A 17,364-nucleotide genomic window follows, 5' to 3' on the forward strand; every position below is an offset into this window, starting at 1 on the left:
GTCCCTGTCTGGTCAGGCCATAATACCACATGTCCAATGCACACAATGCACTGCAGCAATTCTGACAGCACTTTTCAAACCCGTAGGTCTGGATGGGCTGCTCTTCAGAGGGCTGGTGTGGACTCAATGGACCGAATGGCCTGCTTCCACACTGTAGGGATTCGATGAAAACAGCTCTCTGATATTTTATTATTGTGTTTACATTTTTAAAAGGTGAGTCACTGACAGCTCCTCAGACATTGGTGACCTTTCTATTGAAACCAGGAGAACAGACAATGGTCTCTTTATCCTGAGGAGCTAAAACCACAACCATCCTCTTCCCTCTCCAGTTGAGTAACTTCTAAAACCTCTTCAGGTTGTTGCTGTTGATGGTGATTGCAATCAGATAGGATGTTCTCTCTATCAGAGACGATACCCTCTCTGTCCTGGTCACACTTCTGTTGACACTGAATCCCCAGTGTTTCTGACTCTATCACTCACTGTAGCTGAGTAACAGGGCTGGCAGAATTTTTTCACTGACCCACTGCTACTGATTATTTTCAAGGCGGGGGGGGGGGTAGATTCAGCAACAGAATCAAATGCTACAGGTGGGGATAGGAAATCTGAAATTCAAACAGAGCCAACCATCATCTTATTGAATAGAACAGCAGGCTTGAGGGGCCGAATGGCCTACTCCTGGTCAGACCACATATGTATGTAAAGGGCTTCATTGGGTTTAAAACACTGTGAGATGTTCTGAGGTGGCAAAAGGTCCTCAGGTGGAGGCAGCTCCACTACAGCAGCCATCACACAATTCCAGGGTGACAGATGTCCCTTGGATTTCCCCACACTGTTTCTCCTTCGCCTTTCTCAAACATTACAGGTGCTGGTATAAATGCAACTTGTTGGTTTCAGTCCACCTTTTACTTTCCCTTCTTTCCCTTTACTCTCCAGATTCCCTCAAAATCCACCTCCATGCAATTCTCCATACAAGCCATTGGGTGACCTCATGAAATCCTGGTGCTCTGATGGGATCAGTGAACAGTCCTAACCACAGCCATTAGAACAGCCCCACCCTGGCCAACTCACCTCTCCACATCCAAGATTCGGTTCGTTTCCCTGTTGACCACGTGAATCAGAACGTCAGTCTGAGCAAAATTCACCCGGCCCTTCTGATCAACGTGGAACTGTGAGCAAAGACATAAAACTCTGGTCAGGACAGAAAGCGTTCTGCTGTGCTGGGATTCATCCATCAGTGAGTCGGCCCCCTTGCCAATTGTGCCAAGGGCCCTCATGTAACGCCAGCTGCTGCCATTCCCTGCACTCATTCTCGTCATGTGCTGATTTAACTCTGCTCCGGTACCCACTCTGCCAACTGCTCTAGATGACAGTTGCCAACTCTCTGGTCGGATGTGTTCCTGGAGACGAACAATTTGATTTCTTACCTCTGACTGTCCCAATTACACAGAATCACATGATTGTTACAGTGCTGAAAGAAGCTATTCAACCCTTGTGGCTGCATCCAGAAACAACCTTCTGCTTTATTCCTGTATCTTGTGTATTGTTTCTACTTAAATAATCATCCAATGCCCTCTCAAATCCTAAACTGAACATGCTCCCAACACACTTCCAGGCCATGCATTCCAGACCCTAACTACTCAGAGAATCACTGAGTTTATACAGAAAGGGAACAGACCCTTCAGTCGAACTGATCTGCGCCAAACAGACAACCCAATCTGAATTACTCCCATTTGCCAGCATTTAGCCCATATCCTTGTAAACCGTTCCTATTCGTGTACCCTGCAGATGCCTTTTAAATGATGTCACAGTACCAGCCTCCTCCTGTAGCTCATTTCATACATGCACCACCCTCTACATGTAAAAGTTACCCCCTCAGACCTTCTTCAAATCTTTCCCGTCTCACCTTAAACCCATTCCCTTTAGTCTTGGTCTCCTCCACCCTGGGGAACGGACCTCAATCTCTGAATGAAAACATTTCTTCTCACCTTGCATTTGCTTTTTTTTTGCAAAACACTTCTAAACCGTGTCCCCCACTTCTCAAGCCATTTAGGCGGGTGTTCAGTTTCTCACTATCCACTTTGTCCAGATCCTCAATCTCTGTCAAATCTCCTCTTAGCCTCCTCTTCTCTGAGGCGAACAGTCCCAACATCTTCAATCCTTCCTCATAACAGGACTATCTCACCCCGAAACTATTCTCGCGAACTTCTAATGCACTCTCTCCAACACAGTCACATCCTCCCCTGGTGTGGTGCCCACAGTACTTCAGCTGAAGTCAAGCCAGTGTCTTTCATACAGTTGTCCTAATCTCCCTGCTCTTGTACTCTATACCCTCGGGTTTGGTTTAGCTCAGTTGGATGGACGGTTGGTTTAATACTCACAACATGGATTCAATTCTCATAACTGGCTACGGTCAGCTTGATGGACCCTCCTTCTCGTCTTGCTTGAGGTATGGTGGCCTCAAGTTAAATCACCAGCAGTTGTATCTCTCTCTCTCTCTCTCTAATGAGAGAGCATCCCCATGGCCTGGTGACTTACACACTCACTCAATGCCCCTGAATACTATATGTTTGTTAACAGCTCTCTGTACCAGAGAGAGTATTCTGTTGTTGTCTGGTGAACTGCTCTCTACATTGCAGAGACATTGCATCTGTCCCGTGATCCAGCAAGTGGTTGCCTGATGCCCTTCCTTTTCATTCAGCTGAGTGAAAAACCAAAGATCTTTGCTTTGTCCAATTGGACAACTGGTGATCTTGACAGTTTATTAGGGTTCTTGTGGCGCAGCGGCAGTATCACTCCCTCTGAGGCAGAAGGTGTGAGTTCAAGACCCACCTGCTCCAGAGGGCGGGTAGTAAAATCTCCAGTTTCATTCAAAAATGTCATGCCATCCAGGATGTAATATTTTTCTGGTAAAAAGTAAGGTCTGCAGATGCTGGAGATCAGAGCTGAAAATGTGTTGCTGGTTAAAGCACAGCAGGTTAGGCAGCATCCAAGGAACAGGAGATTCGACGTTTCGGGCCAGAGCCCTTCATCAGGAATATTTTTCTAGCTGGTGAGCAAGAGTTACTTTTCTAAATGCATCATTTTCTTTTTATAGGCCTTTGACTTGTCTTCTCAGGTGCTGGCAGTGATATTGCTGGAGATTCTAGTTTTAACTGGTGGCTAAATGGTTATCACTGCTGCCTCACAGCGTCAGGGACGCGGGTTCTATTCCAACCTCGGGTGAACTGTCTGTGTGGAAACCCCAGTCTCTGCGTGGGTTTCCTCCCACAGTCCAAAGACGTGCAGGCCAGGTGAATTGGCCATGCTAAATTGCCAGTAATGTTAGGTGCAATGTCTGGATGGGTCACTGTTCAGAGGGTCGGTGTGGATTTGTTGGGCCAAAGGGTCTGTTTCCATACTGTAGAAAATCTAATCTCATCTTGGACAATTCTGGGACACTCCAGAAGGTTGATCTTGAGGCCTGTGTATGATGAATTGCTCTCCAATTTCAGCTCTGGTTTCCCTTCTGTCTCCTCATATGCAGTCGCTGAACCCTCAATCTCTCACTGCTTGTTCTGGTCCTCTGGGATTACTTGCCCAATGAAATCATAGCTACACTACCCTCTATAAAACTGGTGCTATATTAAAAAAAACTATCACTTTGCAAGGTGTGAAACTGAGCGGATGGTCCACCCTTCATTCTTGGTCCAGTGAGCTCCCGAGACCTGAATGAGCTGGTGAGGGACATTACCTGCACATCATCTGTGTTGACAATGGCACCAGTGATGTTGGAGAGCAGCTTAATGAACTCCTCTTCAAACTCCCGCACCCTCTCAGGGATCTCATTGATGACGATCTTAACACGCTGGTCATCTCTCAGAATGTAGATTCCTATCACTGATGTGTCATTATGTCCGGCTAGGTCTGAAACCATGATGTCCACCAGGAAATAGCCGGGGTTGTAGGCGGTGAAGAGGTCAAAGGTCCTCACAATGCCATCCTGCTCCCCTGCGAAAGAGGAAATCAAAGATTTTTAACAGTGCAAACCTCCTTGCGGCTGGCTGGGAAGGTCTCTCGCTCCCCGAGTAGGAGGGGGTGCTGGTGGCAGCAAACTCTCCCGCTACCTCCCTGTCACCTCACCATTTTAGGAGTTTGACTGAACAGTGAGGTCCCTACATTGGAGAAACAAAATGCAGACTGGGAGACTGCCTTGCAGAACACCTCCGGTCCCTGTAGCTTCCTGTAGCCGCTCATTTTAACACAGCGTCCTGCTCGCATGCCCATTTGTCGCCTTTGGCACGCTGCAGTGCTCCAGCAAATCACAGTATAAACTGGAGGAACTTCATACTAGATACCTTACAGCCTTCTGGACTTAATGTTGCATTCAAAACCTTCAGATTGTAAGCTCACTCCCATTTGCACGATGGCTCAGTGGTTAGCACTGCTGCCTCACAGCACTAGGGACCCTGGTTCAATCCCTGCCTCAGGCGACCGTCTGTGTGGAGTTTACACATTCTCCCCCTGTCTGTGTGGGTTTCCTCCGGGTGCTCTGGTTTCCTCCCACAGTCCAAAGATGTGCAGGGCGGGTGAATTGGCCATGCTAAATTGTCCATAGTGTTAGGTACATTAGTCAGCGGTAAATATAGAGGGTAGGGGAATGGGTCTGGGTGGGTTATTCTTTGGAGGGTTGGTGTGGACTTGTTGGGTCGAAGGGCCTGTTTCCACACTGTAGGGAATCCAATCTAATCTTTATTTGTTACATTCTCTGTCACCATGTTCTCCCCCCTCTCCCCTCCTTCCAGTGGGGCTGTCTTTTCCCAGTCTGGGAGTTAGACACATGATTGTTCTGCAGTTCCCACATTCCGGTCACTTAATCTACAACCTTTCTCCCCCAGTACACACCCCCGACTATTGCAGGAACGCTGCCCCCTCCACACTTCACATCAGCTCTGATAACAGTCATCCAGACTCAAAATGGGCGGCACGGTGGCACAGTGGTTAGCACTGCTGCCTCACAGCGCCAGAGACCCGTGTTCAATTCCCGCCTCAGGTGACTGTCTGTGTGGAGTGTGCACGTTCTCCCCGTGTCTGTGTGGGTTTCCTCCGGGTGCTCCGGTTTCCTCCCACAGTCCAAAAATGTGCGGGTCAGGTGAATTGGGCATGCTAAAATGCCCGTAGTGTTAGGTGAAGGGGTAAATGTAGGGGAATGGGTCTGGGTGGGTTGTGCTTCGGCGGGTCAGTGTGGACTTGTTGGGCCAAAGGGCCTGTTTCCACACTGTAAGTAATCTAATCTAATCTAAAGAAATGTTAGCTTGCTCTCTCTCCATGGATGCTGCTTGACCCGCTGTGATCGCCAGCACTTTTTGCTTCCAGGAGTGAAATGGGGACTGGGGAAAGGCCTGGTTTGTCAGTCTCCTCACCCAGATTGTTGGTAAGAATTTCTGCAGATTTCTCTTTATAGCCTCAAGTAGCATCACTAAACCAAGCACTGAGGCTTTGTGAAGCATGCCTGGCCTGAGCAACCCAGACATATCCGTTTCTGTGAATACGTGACAACTTATAGTTACATTGCAGCTTTGACAGAAGATATAACTGATTCACAAGGATCAGATTCAGACAACATTTGACACTAAGCTAGTAAATAGACATTATTACAGACTAAATACCTGTGCAGATGTAGGATTTAAGCAGCATCTTAAAGGGTAAAAGTGAGAGTTGGAGACGGAGATTTAAGGAGGGAATTCCAGAACTGGGACCCAGGTGGCCAATGATATTTATTCCTTTAAACCCAGTTTTGACCCAATCATTTTGATCACCCCTTTCAATATTTCCTTCCCAGCACTTGTTCTCACATAATTGTACCTCTCTAAGCAGCCTAGAATGTTGTTTGCACAAGGCTTGATTTTTTTTTGTGTGAAGATCTGGGAACAAAGTTATGCATGTCAACTTGTCAGGTCCTAATATTAACTCCGAGTATTACAAACGATCTTGGTCAAGGTTCCATAGTTGGCATGAGACAGCATAGTGTACAGAAATGCTTGAGATCCTACCAATTATGAAGACATTCCCCACATCTTCAGATTCATTGAACTGGAGCTGGTAGTAGCGGATGTTAACAATTTGATAGAAGACGAGGCTGTTGTTTCCAATATCGGCATCGTAAGCCTCCACTCTGATCAGCTCAGAGCCTACTTTGGCATCAGTAGCAACACCTACAGGTGGCAAAGTGGTCCATCAGTATTAGAGGAATCCACACTGATAAGCACGCACCCATGTATATACACACGTACACACACAGACACATACACACACATGCACACTCTTTCACACACACACTCTCTCTCTCTCTTTCACACACACAGACACAGACACATACACACACATGCTCACTCTCTCAGGCACACACACATTCTCTCTCTCTCTCTCTCGTTCACACACACACACACACACAAACACACACACACATACACACACTCACTCTCTCATAATGCAGAGAATGCAGCATCATCTGGATATTGACAGCCAACACGATAAGGCCGTTTGACCCAAATAAGCTCATCTTTCCTGCCCGCAACAAAAATGTAGGTTAGCTATTCTTTTTTAAAAGGGGTGGAAAGGTGACTCAGTGGTTAGCATTGCCATCTCACAACACCAGGCGACCCGGGTTTGTTCCACCCTCAGGTCTGTGTGGAGTTTGCACTTTCTCCCTATGTCTGCATAGGTTTCCTCTGGGTGCTCTGGTTTCCTCCAAAGATGTGCAGGTTAGGGTGGGTTGGCCATGGGAAATTGCCCGGGGTGTTCAGGGGTGTGATTGCTAGGTGGGTTAGCCATGGGCAATGCAGGGTTACAGGGATAGGGTGGGATGGTCTTCAGAGATTTGGTGCAGATTGATGGGCTGAATGTCCTGCTTCCACACTGTGAGGATTCTTTGAAAATAACAACATGAGTTGCAAATAAAGGAATCAACATAAGGGTTGCCTCATTTAGCTTAGCTTTATCTTATACGTCTGGCACTCACCTACTGTAACAACTTTGGAATGCAAAAACAGTTAATTGCAATATTGATTTGTAAATGAGTACTAGACACTGATCGTGTGGCTTTAATACTTGTATTCTCATGTGAACTGAAACCTTTTTGTGCAGTTGTGGGTAAAAATGATGACTCGTGGAGCACAGTGGGGGAGTGTTTCACTTCCAGATCAGAGGCAGCTGTTTGTTAACCAGATACATGCAAAGTGCATTTACCTGTGCTGCGGGTACAGTGTACAGAAAGTGGTTTTATTATAAACTGAAATTAATGCAGGTAAATGATTTAAAGCCACACACACACCCACACACACAAACACACACACACAGCAAGTCAGCAGTTTCTATCAGCCAACAATGCTTTTGATTTAAAACAGAAATTGCGAGAGGAACTCAGCACATCTGTCAGCATCTGTGGAGAGAAAGCGGAGTTAATATTTTGAGCACAGTGACCCTTCCTCAGAACTGTTCAGAAGAATCATTGGACTAAAAACATGAACTCTGCCTTCTCTCCACAGTTGCTGCCGGACCTGCTGAGTTCCTTTAGCAATTTCCATTCTTGTTTCAGATCTTTGTTTTATTTTAATGCCTTAGATTTAGTTTGGGCCAAAATATTAAGTCACAAATTCGATTTTTTGGGCAGTCAGGAGACTATCAAAGGTAATTGATTGCAGTGTTTTATCAAGCAGTGTATCTCTTGTCATGGAGACAACTCAATGGCTGTGACATTAGGGGTCATCCATTTAATAGGAGACTTTGCAAGCTGCAGTGAATGCTGGGAAAGTATATACACCATTGCCATTGTTCACTTTCTCTGAATACATACTGCTTTCCTATCAAAGTCTGTCAAGAGGCTGGATTTATTCTGTCAGCCGGGGGATAGTCATTTGTGTGAAGTATTGCCAAATCTGTGAGGACAGATACGTTTCTTTCAACAGATGACCTCAAAACCACCAGCACGTTTTGAATTTCAGCTCCTTTATCATGCACAGAAGCTACTGACTTTCTCTCATGAATCTGTGTTTGGTTTGACTGTTGCAACGCCTTCAGTGTAAATATCTAATAAAGGGATTCATTAAAACAGACTCTTGGGAAACAGAGTGACTCGTGCGGGATGTCATGTTGCGACTTTAGTTCGGCCACTTTTGCATTCAATGCTGGTCTCCCTCCTAATAGGAAGGATGTTGTGAAACTTGAAAGGGTTCAGAAAAGATTTACAAGGATGTTGCCAGGGTTGGAGGGTTTGAGCTATAGGGAGAGGCTGGATAGGCTGGGGCTGTTTTCCCTGGAGCGTTGGAGGCTGAGGGGTGATCTTATAGAGGTTTATAAAATCATGAGGGGCTTGGATGGTGTGAATAGCCAAGGAGTCTAAAACTAGATGGCATAGGTTTAAGGTGAGAGGAGAAAGATTTAAAAGGGGCAACATTTTCACACAGAGGATGGTGCGTTTATGGTCCAAGCTACCAGAGGAAGTGGTGGAGGCTGGTCCAAATATAACATTAAAAAGGCATCTGGAAAGAGTACATGAATAGGACGAGTTTAGAGGGATATAGGCCAACAAGTCATACTAGATTAATTTAGGATATCTGATTGGCATGGATGAGTTGGACTGGAGGTCTGTTTTTGTGCTGTATGACTGTCTGACTCTAAAAGATGACATTTACAGAAACAGTAATGGGGATAACCTGCTCAGTGATGGTGGTGATGTCAGCCTCTCCCTGTCAGCAGATTTTTCCATTCTTTTATGTACATGTGTTTATCTAGCTTCCTCATGAATGCTGTTCATCTCTTAATAAATTTTACATTTTCAACCTTCCTCTGGGTAAGGAATCTTCTCTGAGTATTCCCAACAGGAATTATTAGTGATGACTTTATATCAATTGCCTCCAGGTTGAGGACTATCAGCAAACGCAATCACCTTCTCCACACACACACACGTTAAGATGATGGAAGTGTTTGCTGTTGGGTCTCACCCTACTTTCGCTTTACGCAGGAAAAGAACAAGTCCCGACTTGTTCAGCCTCTCCTCCTAGTCTGCTCCCATCCTTTTCATTTAGTGTTGCACCTTCAGTGCTGTTTCTGTACAGCTTTTACAATACGGAGATCACAACTGCTCAAGCAAGGTCTAACCAAGATCTTATATAAGTTTAGTGTGACTTTTCTACTTTAGACATAATAAATCCAGCCTCTTGACAGACTTTGATAAGTAATCAGTATTTATTCACAGAAAATGAACAATGGCAATGGTGGATATACTTTCCCAGTATTCATTGCAGTATGGAAAGTCTTCTATTTAATGGATAACCCCTAATGCCACAGCCACTGAATTCTGTCCATGCAAGAGATATATGCTGCTTTATAAAACACTGCAATTAAACAATGACCAGTTTGGTAAATCCTTTAATCGTCTTTGGCCTATCAAAAATAATTCTCTACTTTTCAATTACATCTCTGTCTCATTGGTTGCCTGCTTGCTTATTTTCCTAAATGATCTTATTAATTTGAGTTGCTGCTTTCTGTGGGTTCTGTCTTTCTATTTGTAGATTCCTCTGCTTCTCTCCCCCATTCAAACATTTGTCGTGCAAACAGTTCACAAATCCTTGTCCTTTCTGCCACCAGAGCCACATCTAGATGGAAATTTGGGAACTCACCCGCTGTGTACTCGGACTTCATGAACCTTGGCGGCTGGTCATCAATATCCTCCAGGAAGATGCGGACTTCCTGGAGGGTGAGGTCAGCGCTGGGGTCAAACAGCTGGGTTTGCCCCCTGGGAGGTGCCCAGTTTGGGTTACTGGAGGCCTTGACAATGATAGCGTAGAACGGGTTGGTTTCTCGGTCCAGATCTTTCAACACCTTCAGCAGCCCATCCCGATTCAGTTGGAAGTTGTGATCGGGATCTCCAGCTGTGTTGACAAACAAAATTAACGAGTTATTTCTGCAGTCGTTGCGTTATTATGGATTGGAAAGGGCCACTGCCATAGGCTCTCAGTACTTCTGCCTTTAGGGTGTGTGCTTGTGATTTTCGGGTTTCCAGTTCTTCCTGTAGGTTTTATCCCTGGTGTCCTACCTCCAAACCTCCTGCCTCTAGCCATTGGCTGCCCACATCCTTGTGATGCCCAGTGACCCAACTGGCTGACCGACTGAGCTGCCCTAACGACCTTTTGTTCACACGTCATTTCTGTTTTATATACAATTAATAAACTGAAGGGTTCAATTTTGTTTTATTTCAGTTGCCATCTGTGATGTTACTCCTGTAGAGGTTATCAGTCTTTAGAATTCCTGTCAACGTCAAGTCTAGCTCTGAAGGTTGGCTCTTCTATTCTGTGACCAAGTCTTAAATCTAACTGGGAAATGTGTTGTGCATGGGATGTGAGTATCACTGGCTGGGCCAGCATTTATTGGCCGTTCCTAGATGTCTTGCAGAAGGTGGGGGTGAGTTGCCTTCATGAACCGTTGGCCCACAATGCCATTCAGGAGGGAATTCCAGGATCTTGACCCAGTGAAAGTGAAGGAACGGGGATATGGGCGGCACGGTGGCACAGTGGTTAGCACTGCTGCCTCACAGCGCCTGTAGACCCGGGTTCAATTCCCGACTCAGGCGACTGACTGTGTGGAGTTTGCACGTTCTGCCCTGTGTCTGCGTGGGTTTCCTCCGGGTGCTCCGGTTTCCTCCCACAGTCACAAAGACGTGCGGGTCAGGTGAATTGGCCATGCTAAATTGCCCGTAGTGTTAGGTAAGGGGTAAATGTAGGGGTATGGGTGGGTTGCGCTTCGGCGGGTCGGTGTGGACTTGTTGGGCCGAAGGGCCTGTTTCCACACTGTAAGTCTAATCTAAAAAAAATATATTTTCAAATCAGGATGGTAAGTAGCTTGGACCTGGGAACTTGCAGGTGGTGGTGTTTTCATGTATCTGCTGCCTTTGTCAGTCTAGGTGACAGAAGTCACTTTGGAAGGTCCTGTTAATGGAAGTGAGTGGTAAAGTGCATCTTACAGATGGTACATACTGCTGCCAGTCTGCACTGGAGGTCAAGACTGTGAATGGTTGCAATGACATTAAACAGATTGAATTTATGCTCATTGATTGTAAGAATCATTGATTAAATTAATCTCAGTGTGGTTCCTAGATACCTTGAATCTACTGTAGGGCCCCGTCGCTAAGCAAGTACCAATGCTGGCAAGGAATTGCAATGTTGCAGTAAGTGGAGAGTAAAAAATGAGGTCTGCAGATGCTGGAGATCACAGCTGCAAATGTGTTGCTGGTCAAAGCACAGCAGGCCAGGCAGCATCTCAGGAATAGGGAATTCGATGTTTCGAGCATAAACCCTTCATCAGGGCTGATGAAGGGCTTATGCTCGAAACGTCGAATTCTCTATTCCTGAGATGCTGCCTGGCCTGCTGTGCTTTGACCAGCAACACATTTGCAGCAGTAAGTGGAGAGTGTAGAGTTACGAATGTAATTGAGAGTTAATAGTAAAAGTGGGGGCAGACCATTGTATCTTTCAGCAACTTTAATTTGTATAGCGCCTTTAAGGTGAGAAACCTGTTGGCGCTTCAAGGATGAACAATACAAACAGTGCGTGTCATAAAGTAGAAAAGAGGAGGGGCATTGAGGAGTTGGATGAAGAGATAGGCTTTTGAGGCTCCAGATGGTTTGTGGTGGGTGAAGCATTTACAAGGGCAGAAGGAACTTTAGAAATTGGCAAACAGAGTTGTGAAATGTGATGGTTGAAATGAGGAGGGTATAGAATTTAAATGCAATCTCTTCAGGAAGAACAGGTGATGGTGATGGAAGAACAGGACAGAGTGCAGGACAGTGGCAGAGTTTTGCAAAGGTTGTATTTTATGGCAATGGGAGATGAGAGGTTGGCAAGGTGACGTTTAGATGGAATCGGTCTGAAATGGTCAGAATGGGCAGCTGAGGGACTGGGAAGGAGTGAGGGTTTTAACAAGCAGTGACGGCTCAGCCAACTGTCCTGGAACCTACCTGCTATGAAATAATAGACAACAGCATTGGATCCTTCATCAGCATCGGTCGCTCCGGTTACATTTCCCACAACGGTGGCAGGGTCTGAATGTTCAGACACAAACAGCAGCTGGTACTGCAAACTTCTCTAATAAAACACATTGGCAGCACGGGGTTAGCAACACACAGTACGGGCTGAGAAACTGAACAAGAACACTTAAAGCTGAACAAACACTTCCAGCCAATGCTCCAACCAGCCTTGGAGCCTTTCTCTACACTTTCCAATTCAGTATATATTTGATATACACATTTCCCTATGAATACAGTAGGAGTAGGCCATTCAGCCCCTCTAGCCTGCACTGCAATTCAATAACATTGTGTCCTCAGCTCAGTTTTTCGGTTTACCCCATATCCTTGTCAATTCTGAATCTATCTAACTCAGCCCCCTGTAACCAATGTGCATGCAGTAAGCTCCCACAGACCGCAATGTGATCATTACCAGGTAATTTGTTCTGATGTTTTATTTATTATTTATTCATGGGATGTGCGCCTCGCCAGCCAAGCATCTCAAAATGCTTCTGATTAGAGATGGGGTTTTACTGCATTAAAGAATGGTTACATGGTCACCATCAGTTAGCTTTTAAATCCTGGATTTTGTTTTACTGAATTTAAATTTCAGGTGGGATTCAAACCCATGTCCTTGGAACACGCGTCTGAGATTCCAGATAACTTGGTCAATGCCATGGCCACGATGCTACAAGGACGCCATGGCTAATGTCTCCTTTGAGATAATGCTATGGCTTTATTTACATCCAGCTGAGCAGGTAGAGAGGACTTTGGGTTAGCATCTCATCTGAAAGGCTGCTCTTCTGACAGTGCAGTACTGCACTGGAATGTCAAGATCACCAAGAGAAACACCAGTTTCTCTTCAGTTAGTGATGTGGAAAAATTAACCTCCTGGTTGGGGTTGGTGGAGTTGGGGGTGGGGGGTGGGGGGATGTTTCTCTGTTTAATATTTCATCTGAAAGACAGTGCCTAAGACAATACAGGACTCTACCATGAATTACAAGTCTAGAATGTACGCTGGGCCTGATGCCCCTTCATTTGGCGTTAAATGACAGTCTGACTGTACAGCAGCTGACAATAGTCATAAACATGTTGTTTCCATCACCAAGGTTTGTGCTGACGACGAGTGGCAAAAACCATTGTGTGTGGTTTTCAAACAGAAATAAAAGTCACTGACTCAGCAGAGCAACGACGTGACTCGTGGATCATAGAGGTGCAGCTTTGTCTGTTATTGACCACAGTTCGTGAATGAAGAATTTCCCTTAAAGGGAGACGGGATAAAATCTGTCCACAGCAATAGTGACATACTAAATAAAAGCGAAATACTGTGGATGCGGAGGATCTGTGTCAGTGGTGGACGGAGTTACGTTTGTGGATGTGATGCCAATCAAGTGGGCTGCTTTGCTTTGGGTAGTGTCAGGAAAAGAGCACAGAAGGTGGTGGTTCAGGCCAGTCGTACCTGCAGTGGTTTTCTAAATGTGTTTCTTCTTAATCCTTGTGTCCACCCCTATAACTTGACATGTATTTCCATTTTATATAGTGGTATTAGCATCACTGAATGCCCCACCTTCAACATCCTTAAGGTCACCATTGACCAGAAATTGAATTGGACTCACTACATAAACATAAGGACTGCAACACCACATTAGGTTTGAGGTCACTCATGTCCTTTACCTGGTCTGGCCTACATGTGACTCCAGACCCACAGCAATGTGGTTGATTAGATTAGATTACTTACAGTATGGAAACAGGCCCTTCCGTCCAACAAGTCCACAACGACCCACCGAAGCGCAACCCACCCATACCCCCACATTTACCCCCTACCTAACACAGACAATTTAGCATGGCCAATTCACCTGACTCCGCACATCTTTGGAATGTGGGAGGAAACCGGAGCACCCGGAGGAAACCAACACGGGGAGAACGTGCAAACTCCACACAGTCAGTCGCCTGAGGCAGGAATTGAACCCGGGTCTCTGTCGCTGTGAGGCAGCAGTGCTAACCACTGTGCCACTGTGCCGCCCACAAACTCTTTGACTCTTAACTGCCCTCTGGGATGGGCAATAAATACTGGCCTGGCCATCAATGCTGAATGAATTAAAGAATAAAAGCTTCTTGAGTGTTGTTGGAGCTGCCACCATCCAGGTGACTTGGGAGTATTCCAACACACTCCTGACTTGTGCCTTGTAGATGGTGGACAGGTTTTGGGGAGTCAGGGGGTGAGTTACTTGCTACAGTATTCCTAGCCCCTAACCTTCCATGGTGAGCACCTTCTGTGCTCTATAGTTCTTTTATACAATTCCCCATCCTTCCTGGAGTCCAACTGGTACTCAGCATATGACCATATGACCACATTCATTGAAATGTTCTTACCGGTGGTTTGAGGAAAAGGGGCTCATTGTCATCAATATCATCCAGAGCAACTTGCAGAAGCTGGGTGGTCTCATAGGGTACGGGCTGCCCAAGGTCATAGGCCAAGAGAATCAGCTGGAAACAAAACCGAATCCATGAGTAGGATACTCACTGATCTCATCCTGTTCCTTCACTACAACACCGCTATAGAACAACTACAACATTCAGGCCAGAAAATGGGGACAGTTGGTTCACTTCTCTCCTCAACCTTGCCCAGAGGGAGGGAGATTGTGCAATGAAACTATTCCCCACTCACAGCATTTTGCTGGGGGAATAACTTTGCTTTAGTTGTGAGGTTTTACTATCGCCTCAGTTGAGAGTTCTGTTTGCCGTCAATTGTAAAGATTTTATTTTAAAATAGACTGTTTACTGTGAGTCCTGCCACATTCCCCACTTGCCCTCCAACTCTCTTGTCAATACGCACTAGGAGAACCAAAGTGGGGATACCTGCATTTCCTCCTCTTCAGAATGACTGATTTTACTGCTGGAGAAGTTCATAACCAGCCATGATTTATGATCCAAATGATCCCACACGCATAGTAAAAGGCTGCGCTATAAGTTCGTCAATGGTAGCAATGAAGCCAAGTACAAAACAAGACCCCAAAAGAGAAAATGCTGGAAAATCTCAGCAGGTCTGGCAGGATTAGATTAGATTAGACTTACAGTGTGGAAACAGGCCCTTCGGCCCAACAAGTCCACACCGACCCGCCGAAGCGCAACCCACCCATACCCCTTACCTAACACTATGGGCAATTTAGCTTGGCCAATTCACCTGACCCGCACATCTTTAGGATCTGTAAGGAGAGAAAAGAGCTGATGTTTCGAGTCTAACTGACCCTTTATCAAAACAAGATCCACTCGCTCTTAGTATCTGCAGGTGAACAGTGGTCAAAGGCCCAGCCAGTCAGTTCATTCAGTGTACTCTCTGACTTCTAAGAATGCAGTTAAATTGATTTTCAGCAGGAGGCACTGGGTACAAGACTGAGGGAATGGAGCTGGTTGATCTTGGTATTGTCACACAGGAGAGAGCTCTGCACAGGTGTTCCACTCTCCTGCTGAGTTCCTGTAGCATCTGGGGGGTGGGGAGGTTGTTTAGCTTTGCCATTAAGTGAAGTGGCTCAGTGGTCAGCACTCAGGGGACCCAGGTTCGATTCCAGCCTCGGGCGACTGTCTGTGTGGAGTTTGCACATGCTCCCTGCGTCTACGTGGATTTCCTCTGGGTGCTCCGGTTTCCTCCCACAGTCCAAAGGTTAGGATGGATTGGCTGTGGGGAATGCAGGGTTAAAGGGATAGGGCAGGGGGGTAGATCTGAATGGGATGCTCTTTGGAGGGTCAGTGCAGACTCAATGGGCCAAATGCCCCCCCTGTTCCACACAAAATGGATTCTAAGTTCGTGCGGGTGTCCCAGGTAGATGGAATGGCCCTGTACACCAGGTGTCACACTGACTCCCAGTAATAGTGTATGCAGCGATAGGTTGAAGCACTGTGAGATGGAGCTCCAAGAAGGAGGTTTATCAAGCCTGTGTTAACTCTGATGGAAGCTTATGAACCTGAAAGGATCTCTCACAGAATCATCACAGATTCCCTACAGTGTGGAAGCAGGCCCTTTGGCCCATCAAGTCCACACTGACCCTCCAAAGAGAATCCTGCACTGACCCATCCCCTCACCCTGCATTCTTCATGGCTAACCCACCTAGCCTACACATCCTTGAACACCACGGGGCAACTTACCAGGGCCAATCTACCCTAACCTGCACATCTTTGGATTGTGGGAGGAAACCCACGCAGACACAGGGAGAATGTGCAAACTCCACACAGACAGTTGCCTGGGGGTGGAATCGAACCCGGGTTCCTGGCGCGGTGAGGCAGCAGTGTGAACCACTGTGCCCCCCCAGTTGCTCTCTCTCCATATCTGACCTGCTGAGTATTTCCAGCATTTTCTGGTTTTGCGCCTGTCATATTATTATGTTTTAATTTTATGTCAACACAGATCTGACTGCTGGATGTCACAACCAATTTAGCTCCAGCTAATCACCTGAAAGCAAGGAACTGGATGCTGCAAAGTATTTTAAACGTTGAGATACCGTTAGCTATTTTTCTTATGTCTTATGGAGAACATACAGGCTGTTAGTCTAAAATGGTTGAAGATACCTTGCTGGTGTGGACAGACCTCAGATATCCTCAGGTGAATCTGGAGTGTAACCTCATCAGTGCACCTCTATCATTCATGCAAAATCCACATGTGCCTTTCTACAGAGTGGTTTGTGTTCAAGGATGGGGATCACACAGGACCTTCCTAATCGATCACTCACATTATAGACAGCCTGTCTCTCCCTGTCCAGCCTCACTGTTGTATTGATGATTCCACTCAGAGGGTCGATGCTGAAATACTCCCAGTCTCTGTTGACCCCTGTCTTCAGAAAGCCATACCTGACCGCTCCATTCAAACCTTCGTCATTGTCAGTGGCCAGCACCTCATACACGTTGAAGCCTGCGTCTCTCTCCTGGGGGGGAAAAAAAAACAACAAAGATTAACGGCACCAATCACTGAAGGTTTCACGGTCTCGGTTCAGTCTGCAGCAACGTCCGCTGGGTTGCCAGAATCTGAACCAGAAAAACCAGATGAATACAGTAAGAGCAGGCCAGAGGCTGGGAATCCTGCAGCAAGTAACTCACCTCCTGACTCCCCAAATCCATTTCACCAACTGCAAGTCATACATCAGGGGTATGACGGAATACTCCCCACGTGCCCCAGATGGGTGTAGCAACATCAACCCTAAAGAAGCTTGGCACCATCCAGGACAAAGCAGCCCACTTGCATGGCAACAAACGGGGCGGCACGGTGGCTCAGTGGTTAGCACTGCTGCCTCACAGCGCCAGGATCCCAGGTTCGATTCCAGCCTCAGGCGACTGTGTGG

At 46.3% G+C, this 17,364-nt stretch overlaps 1 protein-coding gene across 1 annotated transcript in view; it reads right to left on the minus strand.

Moving 5' to 3' along the window:
- The window catches only part of cdh23 (cadherin-related 23), a 674,096-nt gene that overhangs the window by 17,600 nt on the left and 639,132 nt on the right, over window positions 1–17,364 (minus strand). The window contains exons 53-59 of the mRNA XM_060854138.1: window positions 16,759–16,950; window positions 14,408–14,521; window positions 11,990–12,116; window positions 9,657–9,908; window positions 6,030–6,191; window positions 3,731–3,987; window positions 1,069–1,166 (exon numbers count right to left, since the gene is read on the minus strand). Of these exons, the coding sequence (XP_060710121.1) occupies window positions 1,069–1,166; window positions 3,731–3,987; window positions 6,030–6,191; window positions 9,657–9,908; window positions 11,990–12,116; window positions 14,408–14,521; window positions 16,759–16,950 (1,202 nt within the window). The remainder of the gene's footprint in view (window positions 1–1,068; window positions 1,167–3,730; window positions 3,988–6,029; window positions 6,192–9,656; window positions 9,909–11,989; window positions 12,117–14,407; window positions 14,522–16,758; window positions 16,951–17,364) is intronic.

This window comes from Hemiscyllium ocellatum, chromosome 43, assembly GCF_020745735.1.
Source record: "Hemiscyllium ocellatum isolate sHemOce1 chromosome 43, sHemOce1.pat.X.cur, whole genome shotgun sequence".
Taxonomy (NCBI): Eukaryota; Metazoa; Chordata; class Chondrichthyes; order Orectolobiformes; family Hemiscylliidae; genus Hemiscyllium; species Hemiscyllium ocellatum.